The 27,625-nt window shown below is 44.1% G+C and overlaps 3 protein-coding genes across 11 annotated transcripts in view; 1 reads left to right on the top strand and 2 right to left on the bottom strand.

Moving 5' to 3' along the window:
* Dh31-r (Diuretic hormone 31 Receptor) overlaps window positions 1–27,625 on the top strand; it is a 163,236-nt gene that overhangs the window by 74,638 nt on the left and 60,973 nt on the right. For 5 of the 6 annotated variants that reach the window (XM_076815798.1, XM_076815801.1, XM_076815800.1 and 2 more), the window contains one exon: window positions 22,343–22,453. The exons of the other annotated variant lie outside the window; for it this stretch is intronic. In XM_076815798.1, the coding sequence (XP_076671913.1) occupies window positions 22,343–22,453 (111 nt within the window). The remainder of the gene's footprint in view (window positions 1–22,342; window positions 22,454–27,625) is intronic. 6 annotated transcript variants of the gene reach the window in all.
* On the bottom strand, window positions 842–16,955 carry LOC143370035 (uncharacterized). The gene is made up of 16 exons (XM_076814630.1): window positions 16,892–16,955; window positions 15,130–15,568; window positions 14,484–14,903; window positions 14,176–14,407; window positions 13,802–14,027; window positions 13,211–13,484; window positions 11,655–12,113; window positions 11,050–11,469; window positions 10,743–10,974; window positions 10,204–10,429; window positions 9,345–9,618; window positions 5,914–6,342; window positions 5,101–5,520; window positions 3,858–4,089; window positions 3,452–3,677; window positions 842–2,736 (listed from the first exon to the last, which is right to left on the bottom strand). Exons 2-16 carry the CDS (start codon window positions 15,538–15,540, stop codon window positions 2,460–2,462), a joined length of 4,758 nt encoding a protein of 1,585 aa, XP_076670745.1. The 5' UTR covers window positions 15,541–15,568; window positions 16,892–16,955; the 3' UTR covers window positions 842–2,459.
* Window positions 22,550–27,577, bottom strand: LOC143370525 (uncharacterized). Of its 4 annotated transcripts, XM_076815789.1 has the most exons (3): window positions 27,182–27,577; window positions 24,928–26,605; window positions 22,550–24,897 (listed from the first exon to the last, which is right to left on the bottom strand). In XM_076815789.1, exons 2-3 carry the CDS (start codon window positions 26,572–26,574, stop codon window positions 22,960–22,962), a joined length of 3,585 nt encoding a protein of 1,194 aa, XP_076671904.1. In that variant the 5' UTR covers window positions 26,575–26,605; window positions 27,182–27,577; the 3' UTR covers window positions 22,550–22,959. The 4 variants fall into 4 exon arrangements, with proteins under 4 accessions (XP_076671904.1, XP_076671901.1, XP_076671902.1 ...); XM_076815786.1 differs by having other exon boundaries at window positions 22,550–26,605; window positions 27,182–27,569; XM_076815787.1 differs by lacking the exon at window positions 27,182–27,577 and adding an exon at window positions 27,025–27,168 and having other exon boundaries at window positions 22,550–26,605.

Raw genomic sequence — 27,625 nt, 5'->3', positions numbered from 1 at the left:
GCAGCTTGTTATCTTTAAAATTCAACTTTCTTCATTAAATTTCTATTCCGTTCACTTGTGCTTGTATTATTGGCGGAAAGTATATCAATAATTATTAACAAGACAGACATCAGGGTCCGCTGTTGATTTGCTTTATTTCCAAATTCTGGCAGATAAGGCTTGGGAAATTTTACAAGCCCCTCTCAAGTATTCCAGCTGCAGAATCGATAATCGGATCGCGATAGATTCCTTCTGTTTTTATTAAGAATCGTCGCTCCTTAATAACCGCCCTTTCTAGTACCGATTAAAACAGTTCCATTAACTGCTTCGAGTCGAGGAAATTCCTTTCAGTGCACGTTTCTTTCGACCCGATACTTTTATCGAATCGACCTTCGTTCGATTATCGTGGAAGGAAGCACATCCTCCTTCGTTTAAGAGTGTGATAGTCGACCTTTGCACTTAATTATCGGCAGACACTCGCTGATTGCCGTTATTATTACTCCAACTTAAAAGTATATTCACCTCAGGCTTCTTCCACGATATCAGCGAAGTTTTTGTGAGACGTAGATTTACGAGTGTGGTGGCAAAGTGCAAATGCCTAGTCACGGTAGCGAGTAGATTACGCGAGCACATTTTTGTGGCAGGGAGAGCAGGGAGCTATGCTTCTTGGGCAGGATTATCGAAAGGATCTCGAGAAATATTTGTTATTTATGATTGAAACAGGAAAAGCGTGGGAATTTCAGTCGCCAAAATTGTTAGCTTTAGTTAGTACAGCTTACGAGGGAACATCCCGAAGCCGAAAATTCAAAAAATTCTGAAACTTTGTGAATATGTAGGGAATTTCCTTCTGATTACAACGCAATTTTTGTAATTAATTTTGTCTATGTCGATACTTAATATATTACAAAATAAATGGTAGATTTCGCTACAACTATTTACTATTTCCCTATTTATACTCATTTTACAAATGTGCAGCTGTGTCTTTTAATCACAAAGAATTGTGAACTTGTTTTTACGGCGGTTTCGTAATGACACGTTAGTGATAATAGGTATCTATACGTTCTTGGATGGAAACAGATGCAAATAAAATTTATCTTGAAGTCCATCGATCAGTCTGTCTATTTTAAAAATGTTTACGAACATCTGATTCAATTTTGTGATTAATAGTCACTCTAATTAGTCATATAATCAGCCAGTCTCGTTAGTAGATACCGACAAGCACAAATTTGGGTACGTAAACAAAATTATAATACAATTAGGTGATTTGCACCGGAAATCAAGAGGTTGGCTCGTGCCTGTAGATCTTGCTTTGCCGTAGATGTAACGCCTGATGTTTTGTGCTCTTTTACTTCGCGAACTGTGTGAACCTGACGCTGATCATCACAGCGGCGTCGACACAGTTTAGCGAAACTTTTAATGACGAACGACACGCGTGGCGTCGGCTCGCGATTATTAAACTCTAATTAGTGCCCTTGAAATCAAGCTATCGCGACCGAGTCACGTAGGTATGTCACGTCGCATCCAGCTATGACTTACACAACTTCAATTACAATTTATTTTGACACTTGTGCCGATCAATAAGTAAAAATCGGCACGCAATTTTAATGGCTGATAGTGGATTAACGAAGGGCGACTTGATGAAAACGTGATGCATGTAATTTACAGATAACATAATACTTGGACATGTTGCAACATATTTTACAACTACAGTAGCGTGGAAACATTCTACGATACTTGCTTTTTCATTTTTATTTTTAAAGGGTATAAGAAAAAACATGTGGTAGACACCGATTTTGACGAGCCTTGGCACGATGGATCTATGTCGAAAATAAGTAAATAAGTGTCTGAGCGTTTCTGCCAAAGAGCCTTAATAATAGTGATATTTGCATGGAAATTATTACAAATTTCATAGTGGCCGTGAGGATTTAATGAGTAAAAATCCCATACTACCCTGGCGCCCCGGGGGATTCCCCTCTGAAGGAGTCGGGGTGCCCTTTGAAGATTTCCCCAAGTTAAAAAAATTATAAAAAAAAAAAATTTATAAAAAAATAATTAATAAAAAAAATCTATAAAGTTTTTTTTAACCTGGAGACATTTTCAAAAGACACCCCGACGCCTCCAGATGGGAATCTCCCGCGGACGACAGGGTAGTGTGAAATTTTTACCCACTAAAACCCTATGGCCACTATGAAATTTTTAATAATTTACATGCAAATATCTCTATTATTAAGGCCCATTGGCTAAGACGCTCGGACACCTAATTACTTATTTTTGACATAGATCCATCGTGCCAAGGCTCATCAAAATCGGTGTCTACCACATGCTGTCCTCCCCTTGTAAGTAGCTGTCCTCAGCATACTTTCAATCATATCATTTGAAATTCTAAGATCCGAAATAAGATTACTTATTAAGAACTGTCTAAGATCGACGCGCTAAAATGATCGCAGTATATAAATTCGCCTAGCAGTTTCGGTTTTGGTTCACTTCGATTTCTTGTCAAACTTAATGTCGTTGTTACGAAACTTCCTAAGCAATAATCTACGCAGAGACACTAACAAACAGACGATCATTGCGAGGCCTGTTATTAAGAAACTGAAAACATCGACTAAGTATAACTTCCACCACGGCATATTTGCTACCGGAGTCCTCAAAGAATCCGGACCATTTCTGATCACGTACTCTATCCAGTACACAGCACTGTCCATTGCACTCATTGGTCGGTCGTGGAACAGTTTCGACGCCTTTTTTGCAGATTCCCTGAAACAGCAAGCAGTACACATTTGCTGAAGAACAAGTGCATACATTCGCAATATTTGCATTGCAATCTGCAACACTAACAAATTCCGATTTTTTTTAACTCTGCAGGTTTGTAGAGAACCTCGATAGAAGTATCTGGTAATTTTTCGTCCGTGCTCATTATCGATTCTTAAGGGTGAAAACACCCCCTAAAAGTTAATGAGTGTGATCCTATTTTCCAGTACATCTGAACTGTAGCGGATAGAAAAAAATTTATAAAGAAAATTTAATGCTTTTTTATGGCGTATAAAACTATGTAATTCATTTATTTATATATATAAAATTATATATAACACTAGAGGAGTGCAAAAGGCGAGGTACAGCTGTTAGCTGTTATTAACCTTACCATTTAAAGCTACTTAAACCTAAAGCTAACACAATAGAGTACACGAAAAGTAAACGTAGACGGCCAAATAACATAATCGAAAGTAAGAACTAACGTCATATGCGTGTAGTTGGAAAATGGCAAAAGTAAAAGTTAATAATTAATTGTTAATGCTGATTAGCAAAAAATAGTGTCACTGCATGCTTGAAGGAACTTGAGGTAATTCTCCTTGCATGAAGGGAACCTCTCACAAAGAACCATTCGACGCTCTTTCAAATACTGCTTCAGTGAGTTGCGAAAAGTAAGATTCGAGTGGAGGGGCAATAGCAACGTAAGGAAGAAGGTACTCACCTGTACTTTGGATCGTGCAAAATGGCCTTCAACGCAGCGTCCATTGATCGTTCACTAATGTCATCGAGGTGCATTAGAATCGACATATTCTTAGCAACCAGAGCCTTTACATTTTTCAATTGATCCGCGAACACCGGTATCCCTATCATGGGTACCCCGTAGTAGAGCGCTTCCTGGGTTCCCATAAGGCCACCGTGCGTCATGAATACCCTGGTGTTTCTGTGTTCTTAGAGAAACAAGTCAAAGGGTGTTTGAATTTAGTTCACTCCAGCCGCGCGGGCTATAAGCGTCTCTACAATCAAATCTTGGATTATCTCGTGGGTCTGCCACGCGAATTCGAATCTGTCTATCAGGAGCTAGAGACACTACGGGGGAGAGCGAGAAAGCGTGAGGGTCCTTCGCTTACTGAGCACAGCGACTTGAGGTATCCAAGGCGACGTGATGACGTTACTGGGCAGGCCATGGGGCAGCTTCGTTGTGTTGGCACACTTCATTAGAACCTTGATTGGCGAGATTTTCGCGAACGACGCGTACAAGTCGAGCAACGTGCTCTGCGGTAGCGTTTCGATGGTCAACATCGAGCCTAGCGTGAAGTACACCATCCCTTGGTCCGCGGAATCCAGCCACTCCTTTAGTTCCTATGGCACAAAACGAGGATATGCAGGTGCCTGCTCGTGCAAACGTAAGCCGAATATATGGAATGAGATCTGTTCATATAAAAGCGAAGGTTGATGAACATTTAGAATCTGATTTTCTAGAAAAGGAAGCCTTAATAAACAAATTTCATTTTTATATTTTCGATAGTGGCGGATTTAACAGGGCGGCCGATGAGCAGTTGCCACCTGGGCCCCTGCACAGGAGGCCTCCAAGGCCCCATTCTTAAAATAAATTATGATTTTATCCAAACTATGCTTTTTTCTGTATTATCAGACTGAGCCCGGTTTTAGTAAACTACCGCTTTATTCTCCCAAAAAATGGGCCCCTGCTCAGAATGCCCCCCTAGGGCCCTGTCTTCAAAAATAGATTCTGATTTTATCCAAGCACTATATTTTTTTCTACACTTTTCTGTACACTTGCCCTCTTCTAGCAAAGTAGCTCTTCAGTTTCTCGAAAGAAAATGGGCCCCTGCTCAGAATGCCCCCTAGGGCCCCGTCTTCAAAAATAGATTATGATTTTATCCAAGCACTATATTTTTTTCTATACTTTTCTGTACACTTGCCCTCTTCTAGCAAAGTAGCTCTTCAGTTTCTCGAAAGAAAATGGGCTTCTGCTCAGAATGCCCCCCTAAGGCCCTGTCTTCAAAAATAGATTCTGATTTTATGCAAGCACTATATTTTTTTTCTATACTTTTCTGTACACTTGTCCTCTTCTAGTAAAGTAGCTATTCAGTTTCTCGAAAAAATGGGCCCCTCAGAACGTTTGCCACCTGGGCCTTTTTTCTTAAATCTGCCACTGATTTTCATCTTACTTTTGATTATGGAATCACCTCTTTTCCTGTCGTAGCACGAGTTTAGAAATACGCGGTGTATTGCTGCAATTTCTCTCTAATCTGTTCCACTTTTTACACAGAACGTACTTGGTCGGTAGCCGACACCGTCGTAAATTATTCACACTTGTAGAAACTCGGTGGATGATGTTCGCTAGCTTACCGTTGTTAATTCTGATTTATCAGCTTCCACGTGTAGTCCAGCGACCTCGACTATTGCTGGCGTCATGGGTCTCGCCCCTTGCATACTGTGGTGGCCATACGTGAGGGCCAACGACACGGTCCTTTCTATCTGGTTAATATCGGGCAAATGCTGGCCCAAATACTTCCTCATTATCTCGCTCTGATCAGACGTGTAGTGGTAAAATAGATGCAGCTCCTTGAAATTTAACAGAAAGTTCCACAGCCGATCGAAGAAAGTGTCCACCACGGGATTGTCGTAGTTGCACCCCGAGTAGAATGCGTAATTATTAGGATTGCCCATGAAATCGTTGATGGCGGTCATATCCGCGAATGTGGCGGCAACGGCCACTGGTACATTAAGAAAGGGGCCAAATCCTAGGTAACATCTCGATCCGAAATACTGAAAACGAAGGAGTGGGGTTGATAAGGTATAATAGCGCACTCAGGATTTAATCTTGGAGGGAGCCGAGTTGAACGGATGAAAATATTTTTAACGCGAATTCAATAAAATTCATTAGGTGATTGTAAAAATTTATATAAAAAATAAAATCCAGTTTTCACTTCGCAAAGCCCCTTCTTGGGGGGTGGCAGAGCCCCTTGGCCCCCTTCTGCGTACGCGACTGACGAACTACAATCTGAATATTGATAGAATCTCTAACGTATATATTTAATACAAAATTTTCCTGAATAAGAATACGGTGACTACGAATCTCATAACTCTCGCACAGTAGCTACGAAAGCATTGGCGGTAGGTATTTATTATTATGTCGTCGGGAGGACGTTATGTGTTTACCTCAGTGATGACGAGATCGTAAGGCGGATCGCGTGGCGGGTTACGAATAAACTTTTGCATCCTTTCGCAACCCATTAATTCGCATAGTTGCGTGCCAAAGGTTGTTGCAACGTAATATGTCCCCGAACCGTTGAACTGCCTCCCCACGTCAATAGTTAGGTTATTAACGATCTGCTTCCTAGTCCCAGTTAAATCTACGACGTCTGTGTAATTGGCGATCGGTTTCTTCGTTGGAAAGTGGCTGATCATGTCGATCTGGTGGCCCCTTTTTGCCAATCCTTTGCACAGGACCTCGAACATCCTGAAATGGCTCCTCCCTTCATAAGGAAACAGGCACAGAATCCTGTAGCCTTCGTTCGATCGTACAAAAATGGTGAACACCAAGACGAGCAGTACTTTCAGATACTTCATGTCCTTTCCCTTCCTTCCCTTCTAGTATCTGCGAAGTTCACTCTTCTCCTTCGAGAAACCTTTTTTACCGTAACAAATTCTTCGAATTAATTCGCGGCTATCGCGATTGCTTCTTCAACTTCGCACCTGCACAAGCTTGGACGCTGCTATCACAATCGACGAAATCGATTTAAGCGTTTAATTAGTCTTTAATTTATTCCGATTATGAGAAGTGCCATTTCCTATCCGCGTGTAAGTACGAATGATTCACCGTCGGTTCGATACCGGTCCCGCCGATGTATCAGCAGGTAAATATCAATTGTAACTCGGGAGCTTTAGCGGACAGGATTCGCGCGAGTGGCTTTTGAACGAGTAACTTGAATTTCTGAATTCTATGTCGCCAGTTCATTGCGTTTGCTAGGAGTAGGGGAGTGGGAGCTAATAATCTTCCAGTTAACTTATGCGCCTTCCATTGTAGACACTCTGTCACATGTGAGAAATGATTGCAATGCTTTAAACACACGATGAGTTTCCAGAAATGTACTCTTCCGCCTTTGCACGCATTACGCCAGGATATTATCAACGTAGGAAAGCTGTTATGCTGTTTATAAATGATAGTGGAATTTTGTAATAGGTACTGCTGTAGGAAAGGAAGGAAAAAAAACAAGAATGACTGACAGATTAGCAGTTTAATCATTACGAAGGGAATACTAGAGATATTGATAGGTGGAATGAGAAACAGAATTATCTGATGTTCCTTTAGTTTTTGCCAGTGTTTGTACATAGAGCAGATACACATACGTAACTAGGAATCACACGATTCGTTCGATAAAGCTTAAAAAATAGCCACTTGAAGCGAAGAAGCCTTCAACGTTTTACCATTTTTTCAAACGACCCTGTAGATTACTCTTAATCAGACGGAAAATAAGCGTGGGATTATTATTAAACACAACGAACCTGGCACACTCCATAATTATCAATTATGTTTGTAAAAGGTTCACAGGGATTATTACGACCATCTTTTGTGAAGAAAGGTTCATTAACATTCCACGTTGCATGCCCTCCGCGTGGCCCTTTCTCCTCGGCTCGTTAACATCGCTCGTTCCACTACATCGGAGGAAGGAATAAGCACGTAATGTTAAACGGAGAAACGGTGATCCAGGTCTTTGAAATTTTCTGTGCTTAACGCTCATCTCGCTGTACGACGGCACTCTTAACGTCGCCGAGCCTTCGTGCAAGCCATTTTTTTTCACCCCAGCCACGGTAATGAAAACAATTCGAATGGCCCAAGTTGCGGCTCCACCCTGTACGGGCGCCATAATGGCCCCTAACTCGGGGTAAAAGCATTACTGCGAGCGGAATAAGTTCCCTGCGGACTTTAAACTTTAATAACTCCTCGGAGCTTGTCAAACGTTCTTGCACATTTTTAACAGAATTAAGCGTAGTTCGCTGGGTGTTCGATGGACTTACGGGTGACTCGGTAATTCGATTAAAAGTACCCGTCGTTAGGATCGTGTCGTTGGCTTTCCGTAGCTACTTTAAATCTTTATCCCCTCGTTCTCCCAACTAGCTTTACAATTTCATCGAGATCTCAAGCTTTCGGTACCTAACGTGTAAGCTCACGCAACAGGCAAACCAACACTCTGATATAATTAAAAACGTCACATCGCGTTGAGGCACGAGGCGGACACTTCCAATATTTATTTAATCACCCAATGTTTATTTAATCATCCAATATTTATTTAATCATCATAACTCGAAAAATAAGGTGTATACGAACCATGACGTTTTTACTTATAGGTGAGACCGGGGCAGATTTTAACGCGGGGTAAATTGTAACATAAGTAAAATCTTTTGAACCACAAATCTGGCAACCCACAGCATCCGAGAGCTGCTTGACGATATCAGCACCGTCGGTTTTAGTGACACATCTTGCTACTTACTCCGCTCTAAATGGTGATAAAGCAAGCTATTTGCTGACACACCAGAAAAAGATGCTCTAGACGCACAAGAGAACAATCGAGAATCCAAAAAGTATAAGAAAGTGTAAAGACAAAAGTAAAGAAAGCGAAGAAAAAGATTTTGATAGAATCAGACGAATAAGCAATTATAGTTTAACTCATGTATATCAAATGTTTAATAATGATATGTGCTTTCATTTATATCTTCTTAGAAATGTTTATCGGTGTTCATATTTGTATTTAAACAATTAAAATAGATATGTTACAATTTACCCCGGGACTGGGTCACATTGTACCACAGCTAGATGTCCAAGTGTCCAAGATTTTGTCACGTACTTTCACGCAATCAGTTCACCACATATATAAGTAATAAACCACGCAAATTATTTCCTGATTGAGGAAAACACTTTCGAGAGAAAACTGTGAAAACATTTTTTGTTACAATCTGCCCCGGTCTCCCCTACCAGTGTGTAGATTCACCCCCTGAAATATTGACATCATTCACGAATCACTCTGTATGCATACACAATATCGAGCATGTTACTTCATTTATTCCGTTTTTTTTACGTGCATTGGTCTAGCCGTAAAGAGAATTTGCAAGAAACTGGGAATCAATTATTTTAAAGAGTTTTTAATAAGTTCGTTACCTCGAAGCAGTGGCTGTAGATATTTCCACTTGTTTACAGAACTTTTCAATTTTCTACTGTCACGTAAAGAGAATTTGCAAGAAACTGGGATTCAATTATTTTAAAGAGTTTTTAATAAGTTCGTTATCTGGAAGCAGTGGCTGTAGTTATTTTCACTTGTTTACAGAACTCTTCAATCTTCTACTGTCACTATTTTTATTGCTACTTTCCAAAGGGACAAAGTCGCTCGCTCGTGTCACTCCGAGCAGGGTGAAACTGTTCTCTGTGTCCTCGAGAAGAAAAACAGTTGCAGTATATCGCAGGTCTTTTACATTCCATATTCTTTGAAGTGTGGAAGCCATCCAGAGGCATCCTCCTCGAAAGGTTCCCTGCAAAATCGTCGGCGCAGTCGTGTTCCCTGAATCGTTTCAATCGTTGAGCTTTCCTGGGATTATTTCAATTTCTTTTTCTGGTGGCTGGCCTTCTTGCAGAGTCTCCTGAGCGCGAGCCTCGATAGGGCTGTTAAGAAATAAACGCCGAGGGCCAGGCAACTTATTAAGAAAGCAGAAACATCGATCATGTTCAGCTTCCACCAGGGCATGTCTACAGCTGGTGACTTCAACGAATCTGGTCCATTTCTGATCACGTACTCGGTCCAGTATGCAGCAGTGTCCATTATACTCATCGGTCGATCTCGGAACAGTTTCGACATCTCCCTTGCGGACTCCCTGAAAACGTCGGAAACCAGCCTCGATTATTCCTTATTGATCACTTCTGAACGTTATTTTATGCTAATGCCCCAGCGCTGTCTAGAAACAAGAATAGCCGAGCGTCAAGCTCGCGCACGTAACTCCTAAATTATGCATAGCTTGAAAAATTCTTGCCTACATACAAAGTGTGCAAGGTTTAAGGGGGTCATTATGTATGCACAATACTTTCCTCGTAGGTGGAAGCGTTTCGAAGAATCATCGGTCAACTTCGTTCTTTTAAATAGAATGTATATTCTGCGTCGACATTTGTGAGAATATCGAGTTCTAAAGAAAGCTGTTTCATTTCTAAATTTAATAGCTAATGAATACCTAATGACATACTTGGCTTCGTTTATCGAAAGTTCGTTTCGCATCAAGTTAGATTCGTGGCAGGAATTTTTACATCCCGATAAACGGAGCAAAGTACCTGCGTCGGGTCCAATAAACGTCGACACAGTTTTATTCGTAATTCGACGTTCCCTCGAATTTGGACGCTAAACACGAAACGTCCCGTTTAAAGAGACGAAGCTCTCGAAGCTTTAGAGTTTTAAAGACAATCCTCACCTGTATCGTGGATCGTGCAGAAGAGCGTTGAGCGCAGCGTCGATGGAGCTTTCGCTGATGTTATCGACGTGTATCTGAACCGCGACATTTTTATGAACCATGAGGTTGACGTTCTTCGTCTGGTCCGCGAACACTGGTATCCCTATCATGGGGATGCCATGGTAGATCGCCTCCTCGGTTCCCATAAGGCCGCCGTGCGTTATGAATATTCGCGTGTTCCTATGTCCTGCGAGAAATACGCCCCCGCAGCCTTTTAATTTAGCTCACCTCGACCCACCAATTACCATCGCGTGGTCTCGGGGACTTCGCAATCAAGCTCCATAATATATTCCACATTAGCCATGCAAGTTCATGCCTATTCATAACTAGGAGATACTGCTGCAGAGCGAACAGCGAGGACAGGTGAGCGTGCGAGACAAGAAGAAGAAAAAAATGGGGGGGAAAGAAAGTGCGCGAAGGAAGCGAAAAATGCCAGGGGTTCAGCGGAGGTAACGCGGCAGATTAATATTTAAAGGAGCGAAATTTGATTCGTCGCTTACTGAACACAGCGACTTGAGGTATCCAAGGTAGCGTGATCATGTTACTGGGGAGGCCGGGGGGCAATCCCGTTGCGTTTGCACACTTCATTAGAACCTTGACGGGGGAAATTTTCGCGAACGACGCGTACAGGCCCAGGATGGTGCTCCGCGGCAGGGTCTCGATGTTCAGCAGTGAACCGAACGAGAAGTAGACCACCCCATGGTTCGCTGAATCCAGCCAAGACTTCAGTTCCTGTATCACGGAGTGGTTTTGATGAAACTTAAAATTAACTCAAGTAGAATTCATTAATTTCCTCCCCCAACCCACCGGTGTTAATTCTGATTTATCAGCCTCCACGTGCAATCCGCCGATCTCCAGTATACCCGGCGTGACGGATCTGATCCCGTGGATGCTATGGTGTCCATACATAAAAGCTAGGGAGACTTTCTTCTCGAGTTGCCTAACATCAGGCAAATCCTGGCCCAGGTACTTCCTCATCGTTTCGGTCTGGCCATACGTGTAGTGGTAAAACAGCTGCGTCTCTTTGAAGTTTTTAACAAAGTTCCATAGACGGTCAAGGAATGTCGTCACGACTGCGTTCTGATTCTGTGCGCCCGAGAAGAAGGCATAGTTCATAGGACTGCCCATAAAGTCGTTAACGAAAGGCGAGTCGAGGTAAGTTACGCCTATAGCCACTGGCGCCTTCAGAAACGGGCCGAAGCCTAAGTAACACGTCGACCCAAAATACTGCAAGCGAAGAAGTTTTTTTTTTTAGAAATCTAAGTGTTAAGTGGGAAGTAAACGGATAGCGAGCAACAAGACTGGCAAGCTGTTTCTGGCAGTTTATAGCTTGTTAGAATCATCGTTGATCGGGCTCGTGGAAGAATAGAACTTCTAAGTTCTTATATAAAATAATGGAGCGCCTTAATTACCTCGGTGATTACGAGATCGTAAGGTGGATCGTTCGGTGGGTTGTTTATAAACTGCTGCATCCTTTCGTGACCCATTAACTCGCACAGGCTACTACCAAAGTCTTTTGCGACGTAATACATCAGCGCCGATTGCAACTCTTTTCCGTACTGCACCGAGAAGCTGTTCACCACATTTTCCCTAGTCCCGCTTAAATCGACGATGTCCGTGTAATTGGCGATCGGTTCCTTCGATGGAAAATGGCTGATCACGTCGATCTGGTGTCCCCGTTTCGCTAATCCTTTGCACAGTGCTTCGAACAGCACGAAGTGGCTCCTGCCATTGAACGGCAACACGCAGAGGATTCTATAGCCCTCGTTCGATTGTATAAAGATCGCGATTGCCGCGAGAAAGAGCAGCTTCGCGCACTTCATCTCTTCTTCTCTTCCTTCCACAACTTGGTGTCTGTAAAAATTCCTCCGTCAAGACGCACCGTGCTGTTTCGTTTAATTTTTTTCGAAATATCGCACTATTCACTTTCACTCTTCAGTTCCATCAATTCGCAACGGGAAATGATTTACAAATTTCTAAGGGGCGCACAAGCGAGCGGACTCTGGTTTAAATAGAATCAAATAAAATAGCAAGAACGTTGCGGGTGATGGATAAAGTTAGCCGCGAGAATTTAGAGAATTGAAAAGTCCTTGTAGAAAACACTGTAATCGTCGAAAATCAAATTCTCTAAATATAGTGTTCCGCATTGGCGCGTAGAACAATTTGCACTAAAAAATTTTTTCCAATGTTCTCTGACACAATGTTCTCTACTAGGACTCTTCGATTCACCTTCGACTTAAGTACCTAACGAATAGAGCTGTGGACACTTGGATGGGCTCTTCTAACGATAAGTTCGGAGACTGCTCTACGGAGAATACAGCAGCCTCGACTTGTACATCTCTGTTTTATCATTTCTTCGTGGCGAGAAGGGAATCTTAATCGACAGACTGTTCTTCTTTTAAAAATAGTGTGGTCACGTAGTTCATGTGTCGTAATAGAAGCTGACGGTGGAAATCATGTTTTTTGGTCGTGTTAGTATGTAACAGCATTATAAGTATATCAGAAACGAAGCGGTTTTATCTACTATAATATAATCAAAGCACGCGCGGGGATAGATATTACCCGAAGACATCAGTTACGCAATCAACATACATGCTTTCCTAACGACAATCAGATCGTTCGTTTATTTCCGTTTCGCAATGATGAAGATACATAATTAAAAGGATAATGAAACTGTACAGGACATAAGTGTGCGCGTGGGATGTTACAATTCAATTCTTCTGAATATAAACACTCTGCATCGTGCGTATTAATAAGGTGCATATCGTAGCCACTAGACTTGATCGCCAAATTTGAGGAGACAAATCGTCCACTGAGCAGTGATCCTGGCTCGCCTCTCCAAAGACAGAGCGTGGCAACAGATTCCATATCTGTGGGATTCTATGTTCCAAGGAAGGCAGCTAGTTATCCAGAGACATTCCCCCCTTCCATTCCAAGTTATTCCAGCAATTGCAGGCAGTTCGTATCAGTTGTGTTTCTTCTCCCGTTCAATCGCGCCTTTGTGCAGCCCCTTCAGTAAAAGTTTCGTCAGAGCGATTAGCAAGTAGACAGCGAGCGCGAGGCAACTTGTCAGGACAGCGAACACGTCGATTAAGTATAATTTCCACCAGGGCATATCTACTACTGGAGACCTCAAGGAATCTGGACCATTCCTGATCACGTACTCGATCCAGTACACAGCTGTGTCCAGCGGGCTCATTGGTCGGTCTCGGAACGCTTTCGATAATCTTTTCGCAGATTCCCTGAAACAGCACATATATATATAGCGAAGCGTGAACTCTTGTGCCTATTTTACTATATTCTATTACACTTTTTCATCATATTAATAAACTTGTTCTTCATCTTGCGATCCCTGTGAGGTAGCTTTAATAATAAAAAGAATCCTACATATATACTACAGAAGATATTCCGAATATTAGTATTACAATCGAAGGGACCCTGAGAACGGAATATGCGCACAAAACCATTCGACACTCCTGCAAGTATTGCTCCACTGGGTTGCGAGAAGTAAGCCTCGATCGGAGGAGCAGAAGAAACGTAAGGGATAAAAACTACTCACCTATAGTTTGGATGGTGTAAAAGGGCCGTCAACGCAGCGTCCATAGATGATTCATTAATGTCATTGACGTTTATTCTAACGGCCACGTTCTTAGCAACCAGAACGTTCACATTTTTAAACTGATCCGCGAACACCGGTATCCCTATCATGGGTACCCCGTAGTAAAGCGCTTCCTGGGCTCCCATAAGGCCACCGTGCGTTATGAATACCCTCGTGTTCCTATGTTCTACGAGAAATAAGGGTGTTTGAATTTTATAAGCTCGGCCCTGAATCTCAGAATATCTGGGTCTGCCACGCGAATTCGTATTCTGCCTATCAGCAGGGCTCGATGTACTACGGGGACGAGCAAGAAACCGCGAGGGTCCTTCGCTTACTGAGCACGGCGACCTGAGATATCCACGTGGACGTGAGGACGTTGCTGGGCAGGCCCTGGGGCAGCCTCGACGCGTTGATACACTTCATTAGAACCTTGACTGGCGAGATCTTCGCGAACGACGCGTACAAGTCGAGCAACATCTTCTGCGGCAGAGTTTCGATGTTCATTATCGAGCCCAGCGTGAAGTACACTAACCCTTGGTCCGCTGACTCCAACCAGGCCTTCAGCTCCTAGATCGCCAAACGTAGACGCGAATGAGCGTTTTTGCGAGGGAGTAGAATTTACCCGAAGGCTTCTCGAACTTACCGGGGTCAGTTCGGACTCTTGGTTACCGACGTGCAGCCCCCCAACCTCGACGAAGGCCGGTGTGATCGGTCTTACTCCGTGCAGACTGAAATGCCCGTTCACCAGAGCTAAGGACACGCTCTTCTCCAGCTGCCTAATGTCAGGCATACGCGGGCCCAAGTATTTCCTCGTGATCTCTGTCTGGACCGAGGTCTTATAATAAAACTGGTGCATCACCGTGGCGCTTATCAGGAAGTTCCACACGCGATCGAATAACGTCTTCACCACAGCGTAGTCGTTGTGCATGCCTGAGAAGAAGGCGTAGTTCATAGAGTTACCCATGAAGTCGTTGATGGTGGACCAGTCGTGGAAGGTTGCGATGATAGCCACAGGTGCGTTGAGCAGCCGGCCAAATCCTAGGTAGCACATCGAAGCGAGGTACTGAAAATGGGTGGACTCTTTTCAGTGAGGGATCTGCGCTACTAATTTAGAGGGGCGGTGTTTCTCTGACCGGCTCCATTCAGACGTTTATATTTATGATATATAAATTATTTATATATCAGGAGATAATTATACAAGAAGCTTATTAATATATAAATCAAAATTTATCTACTGATATACCATTATCTATAAATAAATCTTTCGAAGTCTGCCAGTTTATATTCACCTCTGTGATCACCAGGTCGTACGGCGGATCGTTCGGTGGGTTCTTAATAAACTTCTGCAGCCTATAGCTGCCCATTAATTCGCATATGTCACTGCCGTACGTCGAGGTTAATACATCCAAGCCCTGTCTATTCAGGGTAGCCGCCTCAACGACACCTAGGTTACTGTGCATCAGCGTCCGAGTGCCTTTTAAACTGACGATGTCCGTGTAATTGGCGATCGGTTTGGTCGATGGGAAGTGACTGATCACGTCCACTTGATGCCCTCTGCGAGCTAGCTCCCTGGCCAAGGTGCCGAACATGACGAAGTGGCTGGTTCCTTCGTAAGGAAACACGCACAGGATCCTGTAGCCTTCGTTCGGTCGTACGAGGAGCGTGACTGCTAAGAGGATCACGACCTGTAGGTGGCACATTTCAATCGCTCCCTTGCACGTTCGGTGCCTGAAACAGCGATTCGTTTAAAAAATTGCTCTGCACTTTTATGAGTAACACGGAGGATCAGGCTCATTAAGGGGGGAAAGGAGACACGGTTCGAGAAATTCGATTTTTTTTTTGGTGTGTTTTCTTAATGTTTGGGAGCCCCGATTATGTGCCCTTAAGGGGAGGTTCCGCTCTAAAAGACGATTTTTTTTTATTTCATTTTTCGAATGTTCAATCTTTTAGGAATACTTGTTTAGAAGGATTTTTTGAAATTCTTAAAATTCTCGAAGTTATAGGCATTTGAGTAGCGGTAACTGCATGGGTAACACCCGGCCACTCGGCACTCACGTAAAACTTTAAACGCGTTTTTCTCGAAACACTGTTCTCAAAACGGTGGGATCTGTATTTCCAAAAGTTATTAACCGATTCGACTGAAACTTTTTTTACTTTGAAGAATATAGTTCTGGCTAGGAGGGAAACCAGAAAAAAAATACTAAAATTGAAAATTTATAATTTTCAAAGGCGTTGAAAGGACGAAAAATATAGGGGGAAAGTAATTTCAAACTTCAAGTGTCGTTATTTTCTAAAAATGTCCTTTTTTAATTTTTGCACATATTTCTGAAATACGTCGCAGAAAGTTTTTGAAGTGGTTCGATTAAATTACAAATACCTCTAAAGTGGTAAGTGTATAATGATTCTCACAAATCCTGTTGTATAGTGCTTGGAATGGAGTTTAAGGCTTACTAAGTAGTTGTATATCATTAAATGGCGAAGCCTTAACTTCGAAGCTACTTAATAGTTCCGAATATGAGACCCGTGAAAGTTCAACCGATGGGAGAGTGAAGAAGAAATTGTTCTGAATGATGAAAGTGATTAAGAAAGAAAATTATGATACAGAGTGCTTGTTTTGCACAGGTCTTTATTGTTCAGACGTGCTAGGTGAACAATGGGTTACGTGTACGTATAAAGTGTTTTGATAGGCGTGGTGGGCCCCTGAAGACTTCGGTGTTGGGCCCACGAAGACTGCGGTAGTGAAGATATAGATTTCTCATGCCGTCTTTATGAAAAAAAAGAAAGAAAAAATAAGTTTCAGGAAAAAATAAACTGTGTCTCACATTAGGAACCCATTTTTTTTATCTGCGTATTTGAATGACTTTCGTTTTTATTTTATTACGAAGAAACCGAGTCCTTGTTATAGTACTTTCCAGTAGGTTGTTCAAGAACACATATTCCACTTTTAAAACGTGTGTCGAATTTTAATAAAAGTGTTTTTAGCCAAGAGTTACGACGTTTCTTAAGAAATGGGTCTCATTTTCGGCTACTTTACCCTAATAGTGAAGTCACCTGCACTGTTTGGGAGTTGTTCGTCAAATAGTTACTTGACGAGAACTGTCAATAGCTACTACACCACTAGTCTTCTACTTAACCCTGTTGTCAGTGGAATTATGCTGATATAGGCTTCTGATGAACTAATGGACTTGATATCGACGTATACTTGAAAGTCTCACTTCGAAAATGCTAAATTGTCGTAGATAAAAATGGCGTTTTGTTTTGTAATATATTCGAATATTTTGTATCTAGAATTTGCAAATTGCGAACCAGTCTATTTTGAGCTCGCGCCAACCTTCCACGCGATCATACTGTCCCCAATCCCGCTCCCTTGCCCGTGGAATCAGAATATATCGATGAGGTCATCCAAATTGAAATCTTTATATCGTGCAGTTTTTCAGCAACCGTGCAGGATCGTGGCTCTAGATCCGGCGACAGGAAAGATAGAAATGGAGACAGAAGGAGAAACGAGACGATACTTTATAAATCCTCTCGGAAATGTTCTCGCGCTCCAAACAATATTGCCTGAAAATTCTGTCGACGTTGTCGTAATACGTTTTACGCTGAAACGAAATTACCTATTCGCGCGTATTTTTTTTTTATGGAATTTTTCGCGATACCCATTATCAGTAACGCGATAGGAATAATGTTTTGCGGATAGGCGTCTATCAGCAAGGACTTCTGAGAACCTGTTGCAGATATACGAAAGTTTAATAAAATACCCTGGGCGATTACTCATCTGTGACACTGTGTATTTACCTACAGTGCAGATACTAGGCGATTCACAGAAATTCCATATTCAATTACCATAACATAGCAATCGTACAGCTTTGCTCCACATAACATATTCATGAAATGAAATTGGATTGTACCGATATCCTAGAATTCCCTTCTATAGAGGCTTAATTAATGAAACTCTGGCGTTTGCCAAGTTCAATCTCGATTATTAATTCCACGCGAATATAAATCATTTTCTTAAAGGACATTTTTACCATACTTATCCAATACTTCGTTCCTAAATTCGTGGATTCAAAATGGTGTGAACATATTGTCAAGTGGGAAGCTTTGAAAATATAAATTCATCGTTCAGGAACAATAGGAAGAGAATCCATTTTCCAGCTGTCTCCATTCAGGGGTTTAATTTCCTTGGTCTGGGATCTTACGATCCAAGCTACGACAGATCGACGGTCCTCCAAGAATTCGTGCCCCTTCGTTCGCGATTGTCCAAGCGAGCATTGGTTGCCGAATGAAAGGGAATTCATTGCTTTGGCCTGGTCAGAGGACCCGAAGGGATGGGGTGCTGTATTCGGTGAATTTCAGCTTTACCAGCATCCGTGGACTCGGTCGTACGTCCACGGACGTCTACTTGCCAACGCGCACCTTGACTCATCCCCAGAGCCCAACTGGATCCAGACACACCAGCACACTCTGCGGTTCTCTTTGAACGACCAGCGCTTTCGGATCGAGATCTCTCGTGATTAACCCCCATGGTCAGCAGTTCGACGAGCTCCCAATTTGCCATTCCAATCCGAGCTTTTCGGCAAGGAAAAGTAATCGATCGTGCAGCACGATCGACACCCACGTTTCATCGATTCCGGCCATTGTCCAATGGTAGCGAATAAAGGCGCAATTCTATGAAAGTAAAAACTGAATATTTAGAAAGGGTGTAGCCAGATAAGCATAGTGCCCACAAACCAAATTGAACTTTGTTCGTGGCAATCGATAGGTTCCTCTAAGAAAACTATTTCTGCCAAGTTTCAACCCGATACCCCTACTACTAGGGTAGTTACAGGGTGAAACGTAATTTACAGTTTAAGCTCCATTACTTTTGTTCTATTGAATAGAAACTTATACAAAAAATCAGAGGCCTCCTGCCCATTGATACGCGTGTCTGTGAATTTTTTCAGAATTTTCAGTGGCAAAACCGAATTTTAAAAAATTCAAAGATATTAAAAATAACGATTTCAAAGTAAAAATTTCAAATTACAATATTTATATTTTTAGAGTTTTTGCGTCGTTGTATGGTCATTAATGTCTAATTTTTTCAGATTTTTCGAAACGGTGGAATGCAGTCGCAAAAATCAAAAACTGATATTTTTGCAATTCTGCAAATCTGTTTGTGAATTTAGGATCAAAATAGCTTGCTTTCTCATATTTGTATAAATATCGATCACCCCTAAGCCAGAGGTGATAAAAATGATTCTCAGTTATTCTCTACTGTGATCGCATCCCTTAAATTTCAGCCGCGGCATGTATAAGAAACGCGTAGTTTCTTGTTCACTGCTCTGCAAATCTACAGAAGCCCTGCGAAACTTTCCTGTAAATCCTGCGCGCGTGTTCGAACATCTTCGTGAGATGTTACAAGTTCTGTACACTGTGGCTTGTCGATAAATTGCTCTAAGTCTGATCTGTCTGAAGAGCTTAAGCAGGTGCTCGGAATCCTGTGTATTTCAAGAGACTGACTAATTGCCGTAGGTTCCCTTGACTCCGGAAAGCCGAGGGAATGCTCCATGCATCTCCATATAATAATATAATATTAATATACGACTAATAAGCCTTCCCCATTAACCTAGAGAAATAGTAGAAATATGCGTTTTAAACAGGGATCGAATGAAGCTGTTAAAATTTCAATTAATTATGAAATAACTCTGCTTTCTATTATACTATAATATTTCTATATTCTACATCCAGCTTCCAATTCCTTAAACAATATATACTAATTAAAAAAATATTCCCAACTTTTATATTTTACATTTTAAACTATACGATGATCCTCCAGAACTTTTATTAATCAATCATAAAATCACTGTTAAAACTGAACTCTTGTAACAGAGTTAAAGTGTTAATGTCCAAAGTTAACTGAAAACTGAAAGGAAATGATTTAAATAGTTTGATAAATAACTTTTATTTATAAAAGTTAATTATTTCATTCGACCCCTGATCTTAAATCGGTGGTCAGGGTATCCATTGAATACTTTCGCTTCAATTTTTGCAGGCTATTAAAGAAATATCAAGGTGATCACTTGAACATAACGTAACCCGTTTTTTTTTAATTCTGAAGTCAAGTTTCGAGGCGATTTCTGAACAGTGAGGCAGGCGTCCAGTTATGCAGTTGTGAAAATAATACGATCGTTTTCGTTGTTTACCACGTCCGCTCGGTGTAGCCATTATTCAATCCGAAGATATGTTAAAAAGTGGAGTGCACACGAAAGTGTTCCCCTTTCCCCGAATCATCGTCATTGTACAACTTGCCTCGAGGCTTCAGCCGCGAAAGCGAGCGAAAGTGAACGTCGTGAGTCATGCCAGAGGTATACCCACGACTGTTTACACGTTTCCTGCTTCCTTGAGCTGCGTGCGTCGAAGTTGAACGGGGATGGAAGGAGAATAGCTCGAGCCATCGTTCTCCAATTACAAATCCCAACTTTTGTATTATTCCGAGCGCTCCTGGGAAATAAATCTCGCAGCAATCGGGACTTGATTAGACGTGAAATTACTCTCGAATTAATTCGTTCCAAGGGAAATCGCGTCGGCTGGCAAAAAAATAGAAACAAACACGAGCAATAAGAGGAGTTGCTCGCGAATTACAAAGTTCACCGTTGCACGTTGGCGGGATTCAAAGTCGCTCGGGAGAGATTTATCGCGCCGCGGATGAAATATTTCCATTGGCCGCGGAAATCCTCCAGGAATCTTTCGCCTTTCGTTCCACAGAAATATTGCCAGCTCGATGACGGCGTTTCTTTGTTAGCCGACGTCGTTTGACGAATCCGACGATTAAAATTCAGTTAGTAACGACCACTGAAACGTGCCAGAGCAGCGCAACTACCTTTTTCATTCCCTTCGATTCGACACAATTTAAAACAGTTCAGATGGTCCCCGCGATTCCTTAAAATTAAGATTAAAAATCCTCCTTCCTCGATTCCAGCAACATCGCGAAACGCTTCTCGCGGCGACGCAGAAAGAATGGATCGTGATTAATGAGGGACTTAATCGCGAGGGGTGGACAGGGGGGTGGCAGTAATTCAACGAAATTTCCTGGTGCCGGCCGTCAGAATGTGAAGGCTCGGCCGACGTCGGTACTTTTTTTATTTCGAACGCGACTATCTCCGTCACGTCTCGGAAACTCATCAGCTTTCCGGTCACGTTAATTGCGACAACCTTCAGCTCGCAATTTCTGTCCGCCGCCGCGTAGGACGGTGCCGCGCTCGGCAAGTGCATCCCGGTGTAATTTAAGTTACAAGTGGAGCACGCGACGTTTACATTAATCAGAGACACGTGTTCACATGTCAGGCAAGCCCTGAAGTATCGCCTCTACCTGAGAGTTTTCAGCAGCGCGCCAACAAGTCCCAGGCAAACGAACGTGTCAACCTAATTGATGAAAAGGTCGGAATTAGGGAAGAGCAAGTTACCCTAATGGAGACGTCGGTGAAAACAACATTCATTTCGGGCGAGACGTGGCGAGGGACTTCGTTGCATCTTGACTTCTGGTATACATACAGTTTCGAGCGTTGCGCCGGGAACTATTCAGATTTCTAATGGGGCGCACTACCTTTGGCCGCGTAAAAGAATGGGTTAATTTCAAATTTCTTTCCTCAGGTAATTTTTCAGCGAACGAGATGTTAGTCAACATTTTATCTTTGTTTTATTTTCATACATTATTTATTAGGTAGTTAAAGTTTTAATATAGCGGAGTTATGCAGCACTGTCTACTTTCATTGTTATTCGTATTTCAGTTTAACGAAAAATAGATTTTCTTTAATGTAGCGTACGGGTTTTATCGTATTTTAATTTTTTCAATTTTTATAAACCTTCAAGGCCGGACTGTTTCAATGAATAAAAAAAAATTCTTTGCGAAGCTGCCGTTTCCTTATTTTTGGAAATTCTTCAAAAATCGTATGCTGCGTTGAAGAAGATCTATTTTTGTTTAAGTTGAAGTGAGAGTTTTTTTATTTGTAAAAGATGTCATATTAATTCGAGAAATATCTGACCAATCTCTTCAGCTGCATAGCAACTACAAAGATCACTGTTCCCTCTCAGGAAGAATTCAGTATTTGTAGATGCTTCGTTCAAATTCCTCCCTCCTGGACTTTGTATTTTACCAAAGTCGATTCCAGGGCTGAGGTAGAATTCGGGTGTCTTCAATTTTGTATGCGCATTATTCAGAAACGAATTGGCATAGATACATAAATATTTTATTCATCGAGGCTATTCAATGCGACGGGAGCCTTCGTGGAAAATAGTTGAAATAGTTGCACAGCGGTAACCTTATTAAAATTATTAACCTATTACTTTTGAATTTTCACTATTCTTATTTAATGCTCGACGACTCAGAAGCGACTCGGAAGCCGGGCATATTTTTAATAAAACCGAATTGCGCGTCACTGTCAAACGAAAGTGAAGTAAAATGTTACAGTTTTCGGTTGCCTCTGGGTACACGCGTTTCACCGCGGACTTCTGTTTCTGTTTCAGAGCCGTACTGTCGGATAACTTTTGACGGATGGTCCTGTTGGCCCAGCACACCAGCAGGAGCAACAGCGTACGCGCCATGCCCAAATTTTATCACCGGTTTCGACGGCTCGCGTGAGTAACTCCGATGAAACATTTACAATTCCATTCCAATCCAGAGCTACTCTTAGCCACGGGGGAAAGGGTGGACGGAGGAATCACACCGCAACATTCTTTGCATAATTTCAGCGTTTAATATGCTTCGATACAAAATACGTAAGAAATCGTAAAATATGAAAAAGCAACACAGTCTTCTTTTGGTGCGCGTATCAGCCCTACCATATATAAAATATATATATATATATATATATATATATATATATATATATTATTATTTAACGTTATCCCTTAAGTGTGCAGCAAAAGCCCTGCACTTCGCACGGTAGAAACATTAAAAAAGAAAAACAGTAGCAACTCGTAATGTCCATTCGAGAATTCATTCGGTTGCTCGAGACGCCGCCGTGTAGCTCTTATGTAATTATAAATGCCAACAGTTTGTCAACGTTCGTCAGACGATTCTGAAAAGTAGAGCAAAGTTCCATCGGTCGACCATCCTGACTGTTTTACTGGCCGAAATTAATTCACGCCATATCCAAGCTGTTAATGACGTCGCCGAGCGCGCTCTTGATCGCCCGGTGATCGTACTTCCTGAACTGCTCCAGCAAGCTTTCGTATCTACGTTTGTTCGCGTTGCTCATGGGCCCGGATAGCAATTGCACGGCCATCAGAGTGGCCTCGAGGGACCCAACCTGCATCAGTCCTTCCATGACACCCAGCCGCGTACTCTCCTGGTCGTCGTCCTTGAACGTGTTCGTACTCACCAGATATTTCATAGTATTAACCATAAATGATACGAGGAACGGCGAGAAGATGCCCACCAGCTCGGGCATCCTCTGGCCAATTTTCATCCCGAATTTCTTGGGCGTCTTCGAGGCCATCCGTTCGTTGGCGTACACCAACAGCAGATAAGGCCTTGCGGCCATCTGGGGCGTCAGGACCGCGAGGAAGGCCTTCAGCATCCCGTCGATCAGCCGTGGCTCCACGTCGGCAAGAAGGACCGTCTTGGTCAGGTTGTCGATGAAGTGGTGGACCGCGTAATTGATGGGATAGTACACCGACGTGTTCGGGTGCGGCACGTCCCAGCCGCTCTTCACCTTCTCGGCGAAGATGCCGGCGAAAGTCTTCATCCGCTCCTCGAATACGTCGTGCTTGTTGAGCTTAGCTGACTGTAGATACGCGGTGATGGCAAAGTTTCCGGTATCTCGGGCGATGTCGTCGTTGCAGTGGAAGAGGAATCTTCTTAACAACTCCTTGGTGAATGCCTCGGAGACGGTATTGCAGATGGCGGGCGTGATCTTTCTCAGCAGAGAGCTGATGTAGGATTCGATAGTCTGCTGCGCGACGTCGGCCTTCGCAAAGTCGTCCAGCGTCTTCAACAGCAGCTTCATGTAGTCCTCGACGTACTCGTCGGGAACCACGGCGACGTTCCTGATCAAGGTGGGCAAGATCGAAGTGTCCTTGGTCTCCATGGTGGAGATCATTTGCTTGATCAGGGACCAGGTGTGCCGGTCGGACTCCGCTGTGAACATGTCGCTGGCTTTGGTTAGCAGGACCTCCCGAATGGAGTAGTGCTTCTCCGCTTTCCATTGCACGAGAAGGAAGTCGCAGAGCTGTTTGCGCGACGCCACCAGGCACATGATCCTTATGCCGTGCTTTCGAACGGACACCCTCTGACTGGTGATGAGCTTGGCGAACGAGATTACGTCCATGGCCGAGGTCGTTCTGCAGATGTTGGTGAGAATTGACAGAGCCAGCGATAAATAGTCGCCTTCGCATAGTCTGCCTACCAGTTGCAGGGGGATCGGTGGATTAGCGAGCCTGGCACTGGTGATGACGTGGTAGGTCATATCGTAAATGACCTTCGCCTCCTTTCGCTGAATGTCGATGGTGTTGTCCGTGGGGATCAGCGGTTCGATGATCCTCACTAACGTCTGCCCGTGGACGAGGAGAGCTAGGATTTCCAAGGAGACTCCACTCTTCTCCTTGGTTAGATCCTGAAGGCACTTTTGGACGAACCTCACTGGGATCTCGTTGTACCAGCGCGTAGCTCTGACGAAACGTTTCGTGCTACCTTGCGACCACTTATCCTGGCAGGCTTTTAGGTACTCTTGCCAGTTTGCCAGGATCTCTTCCGGAGCTTCGTGCAACAAGCTGAGAGCCTTACCTGTCTCGATATCGTCCACGATCGTCTTGTGTTTCGTGGAATCCGCGCACAGACGCTCGTAGATGTCCCTCTCGTGCTTCCGCAGCGTATCCCGGAATTCCTCGATGACGTAGACGTTGCGTAGGTCGGTGTCGGTCGCGGTCAATATCTTCTCGACCTCCTTCAGCAGCCAAGGATAGTTTTTGATCGACATGCGTTCTATTCGAGAACTCTTGCTCACGTGGTTTTCGTTGAAATGATAGATGGACGAAGTCAGGTCGTAGAGGATCTCGGTCTTATCCACGTGCAACAGGCCCTCTTCAGAGTCGTACCTCTGCGAGACCACGGCCAGGCAGGCTTCCAGGCACATCCTCTCGTATTCGGGGTACTTTTCGAGGATGTTCCACGGCCGAGAGTATCTCTGGGTCTTCAGGTCGACGAAGAACCCGATGAGCTGATCGATGGGCTCGCCGTGAATGATCTTGAAGTGGATGCCCGCTTCGAGGATCCGCACGCTGGTGCTGATCGATGCTGCCAACGAGTCTCTGACGTGAGCCCGCACGATGATCTCCATCAGGACCGCCCACACAGCCTCGCTCGCCTGCGCGAGGTCGTAAACCTCGAGCAGGCAGTCGAACACCCTCATCAGAAACATGGCCTGCTCGTTCCTGTGCCTGTCCCTGAAATACGTCAGGACCCCCAGCAAGGCAGCATCGTCGTTGTTCACTCTACAGCAGTACACCATCTGGCACAGCAAACCGACCCTGTACTCCATCACCGAAGTCTTGGCGATCTCGTCTTTGATCTGCGGCACGGTCTCGTCGACGGGCAGGTAGCACCTCCAGGTGCGCAGATAGTCCATTATAGCGGACGGCTTGCCCTCCAGAATCTTGATCCTGGCCATTCGGATCCGCTCCTCCGCGGGTAGCAGCGTCAGCAATGTAACCGTAACGTTGCGCGTGTCCTCCATAATGCTCTTGCCGTAGAGCTGGCGATAAGTATTTAGCAGGAGGTCCAGCTTCTTGTCCTGTGGGTAGAACTTCAGGTACCCGAGCATCTGGTCCGTGCCGAAGCGCTCGGGATTGTTCGGGAACAGTTTGGGGAATATAGCCTCCATACGGGTCGCGCTGATTATCCTCAAGGGTATCAGCTTTATATACAGACGGGGCTGCCGTTGGAAGTGATCCCATCCCTTCTTCAAGAACGCCTCGGCAGACTTGTTGCTCAGTGCCACGGACGGGGGCCGGTCCTTGTTCATCTCGTACAGCTCGACGAACGCCTCGCATCTCTTTTTTATGAGCGCCACCAGGATGTCCTCGGCGTCGTAGACGCTGTTACACCACGGGTTGCTTTCGAGGTCGGTGCTGCGCTTGCCCAGCCTGAGGTAGCGCACCACAAAGTCTGGATTCTTGCGGAAGATCCTCTTGACGAGGCTGCGACTCAGGACTATCCTTCTGTTCACGATCGTGTCGTACATGTAGGACTCCTTGCAGGAGAGCAGCAGGGGCAACGCCTGCTTGAGGCCGTAGAGCTCCGCGATCATGGCGAAGAATTGTTGAGCAAGAGCCGGGTCCTTCGGCGCCAGGCGATAGGCCAGTTTCTGTATGATGCGCCTCCTCGTGCGCAGGGAAACGTAGGGGAATAAGTGGTCGACGAAATAGTCGCAGCTGGTAATCTCGCTAGTGCCGTCGAAGAAGCTGTCGACCTGCAGCGCCATCTTCACTATCGTCGTGTCCTGCGACTTGAGAGCCTCCGCGATCGCCCTGTAGTTGCTCTGGTCCTTCGGGTCCCTCTTCACCAGCATCGTCGCGGCCTGCACCTGCACCAGCGGCGCCAGCAGCCTCGGTATCTTGTCCGACTCCATTACCTCCTCGAGGCTGTTGCATTCCGATATCCGTTCCCGTATCAGCTTCGCTAGCCATTTAAACTTCTGACCGGGAGTGTTGCCAGGTACGGCGTGAATAGCGTCCAGATAAGGCGTCTGTACGTCCATTTTTCTTTGGTCGAGGTTGACTATGTAGGCGCTGTTCGAAAAATCAAGACGAAAGTTGTTACACTCGGGCAGATAGAATCTCGTCGGCGAGTGCCCGCCCGTTCGGTACGCGCAATATTAATTACGCGAAAGATTAAACCTTCGCGACGAGGAAAATAAGATTACACTGCCAGCTAAGAACGAAACACAGTAATTCGATTAGCAAGTGTTCAATCTCATCTTTCTTAATTATCGTGCGAGATAGGTGGGCAGTTTTAACAAACACGACACTCGCCGAACACGGATCCAATTATAAGTACACAAAATCGTACGCAACTCGATGTATTTAGAAAGAAATTTGCAACGAGTCCTGCCTCAAGATACGTCAGACTTATTTCCCCCCCTATCTCGGACAAACAGTTGCCGAAGCGAAGCAGACTGTGATGTACCATTTAATATTTTCAACCCAACCTGTGCGCGACGCCTCGCCGGAGTCAGCGGGAGGTTAACGCAGCCACATCAACGCGTAAATAATGCGAACGACGTAACGCGATCGCCGCTTTAAGCCAGAAGGGAACGCGTGTGGCTCGTAGACGCCGATAACCAAAGAACAATATGTCTGGAGTACCTTTTATCTGTCTTAGCGACGATGGCCGATGAGTGCCGTGGACGGAGAGGGAACGATGGATCTCCGATCGAAGTCGAATGAACGAGAGTTTCGCCGGACTGTCGTGTACGGAGCACTTTCGATTTTGTGCGCAAAATCGGCCGGGTCTTTTGAAAAGGTGCACGGCGAATTTTATCCGTCCATACTTCGAGATATCGCACGTGACCAGGCAGCGACAAAACACAGGTCTATTCTCGCTGCGAAACAAAACCGAGTCATCGTTGACTAATCTCAAACGTCACTGGCGTGTTTACCCGGCCGGTTAGGTTAGGTCTTGGTTACGTCTGCCGCATCCGCAGGGAGCTGCGAGCGCTTCCACGCGTGCAGACAAGTTTACAAGTGTCCCATTAGCCTGCAAGCATTTAAGCGATTGCGCCCGTGGCTTCTACGCGGCTCTCGCTACGA

The sequence above is a fragment of the Andrena cerasifolii genome, chromosome 6 (assembly GCF_050908995.1).
Source record: "Andrena cerasifolii isolate SP2316 chromosome 6, iyAndCera1_principal, whole genome shotgun sequence".
Lineage (NCBI taxonomy): Eukaryota > Metazoa > Arthropoda > Insecta > Hymenoptera > Andrenidae > Andrena > Andrena cerasifolii.
The sequence above is the reverse complement of the archived record's forward strand: the minus strand, read 5'-3'. Positions and strand labels throughout refer to the sequence as shown.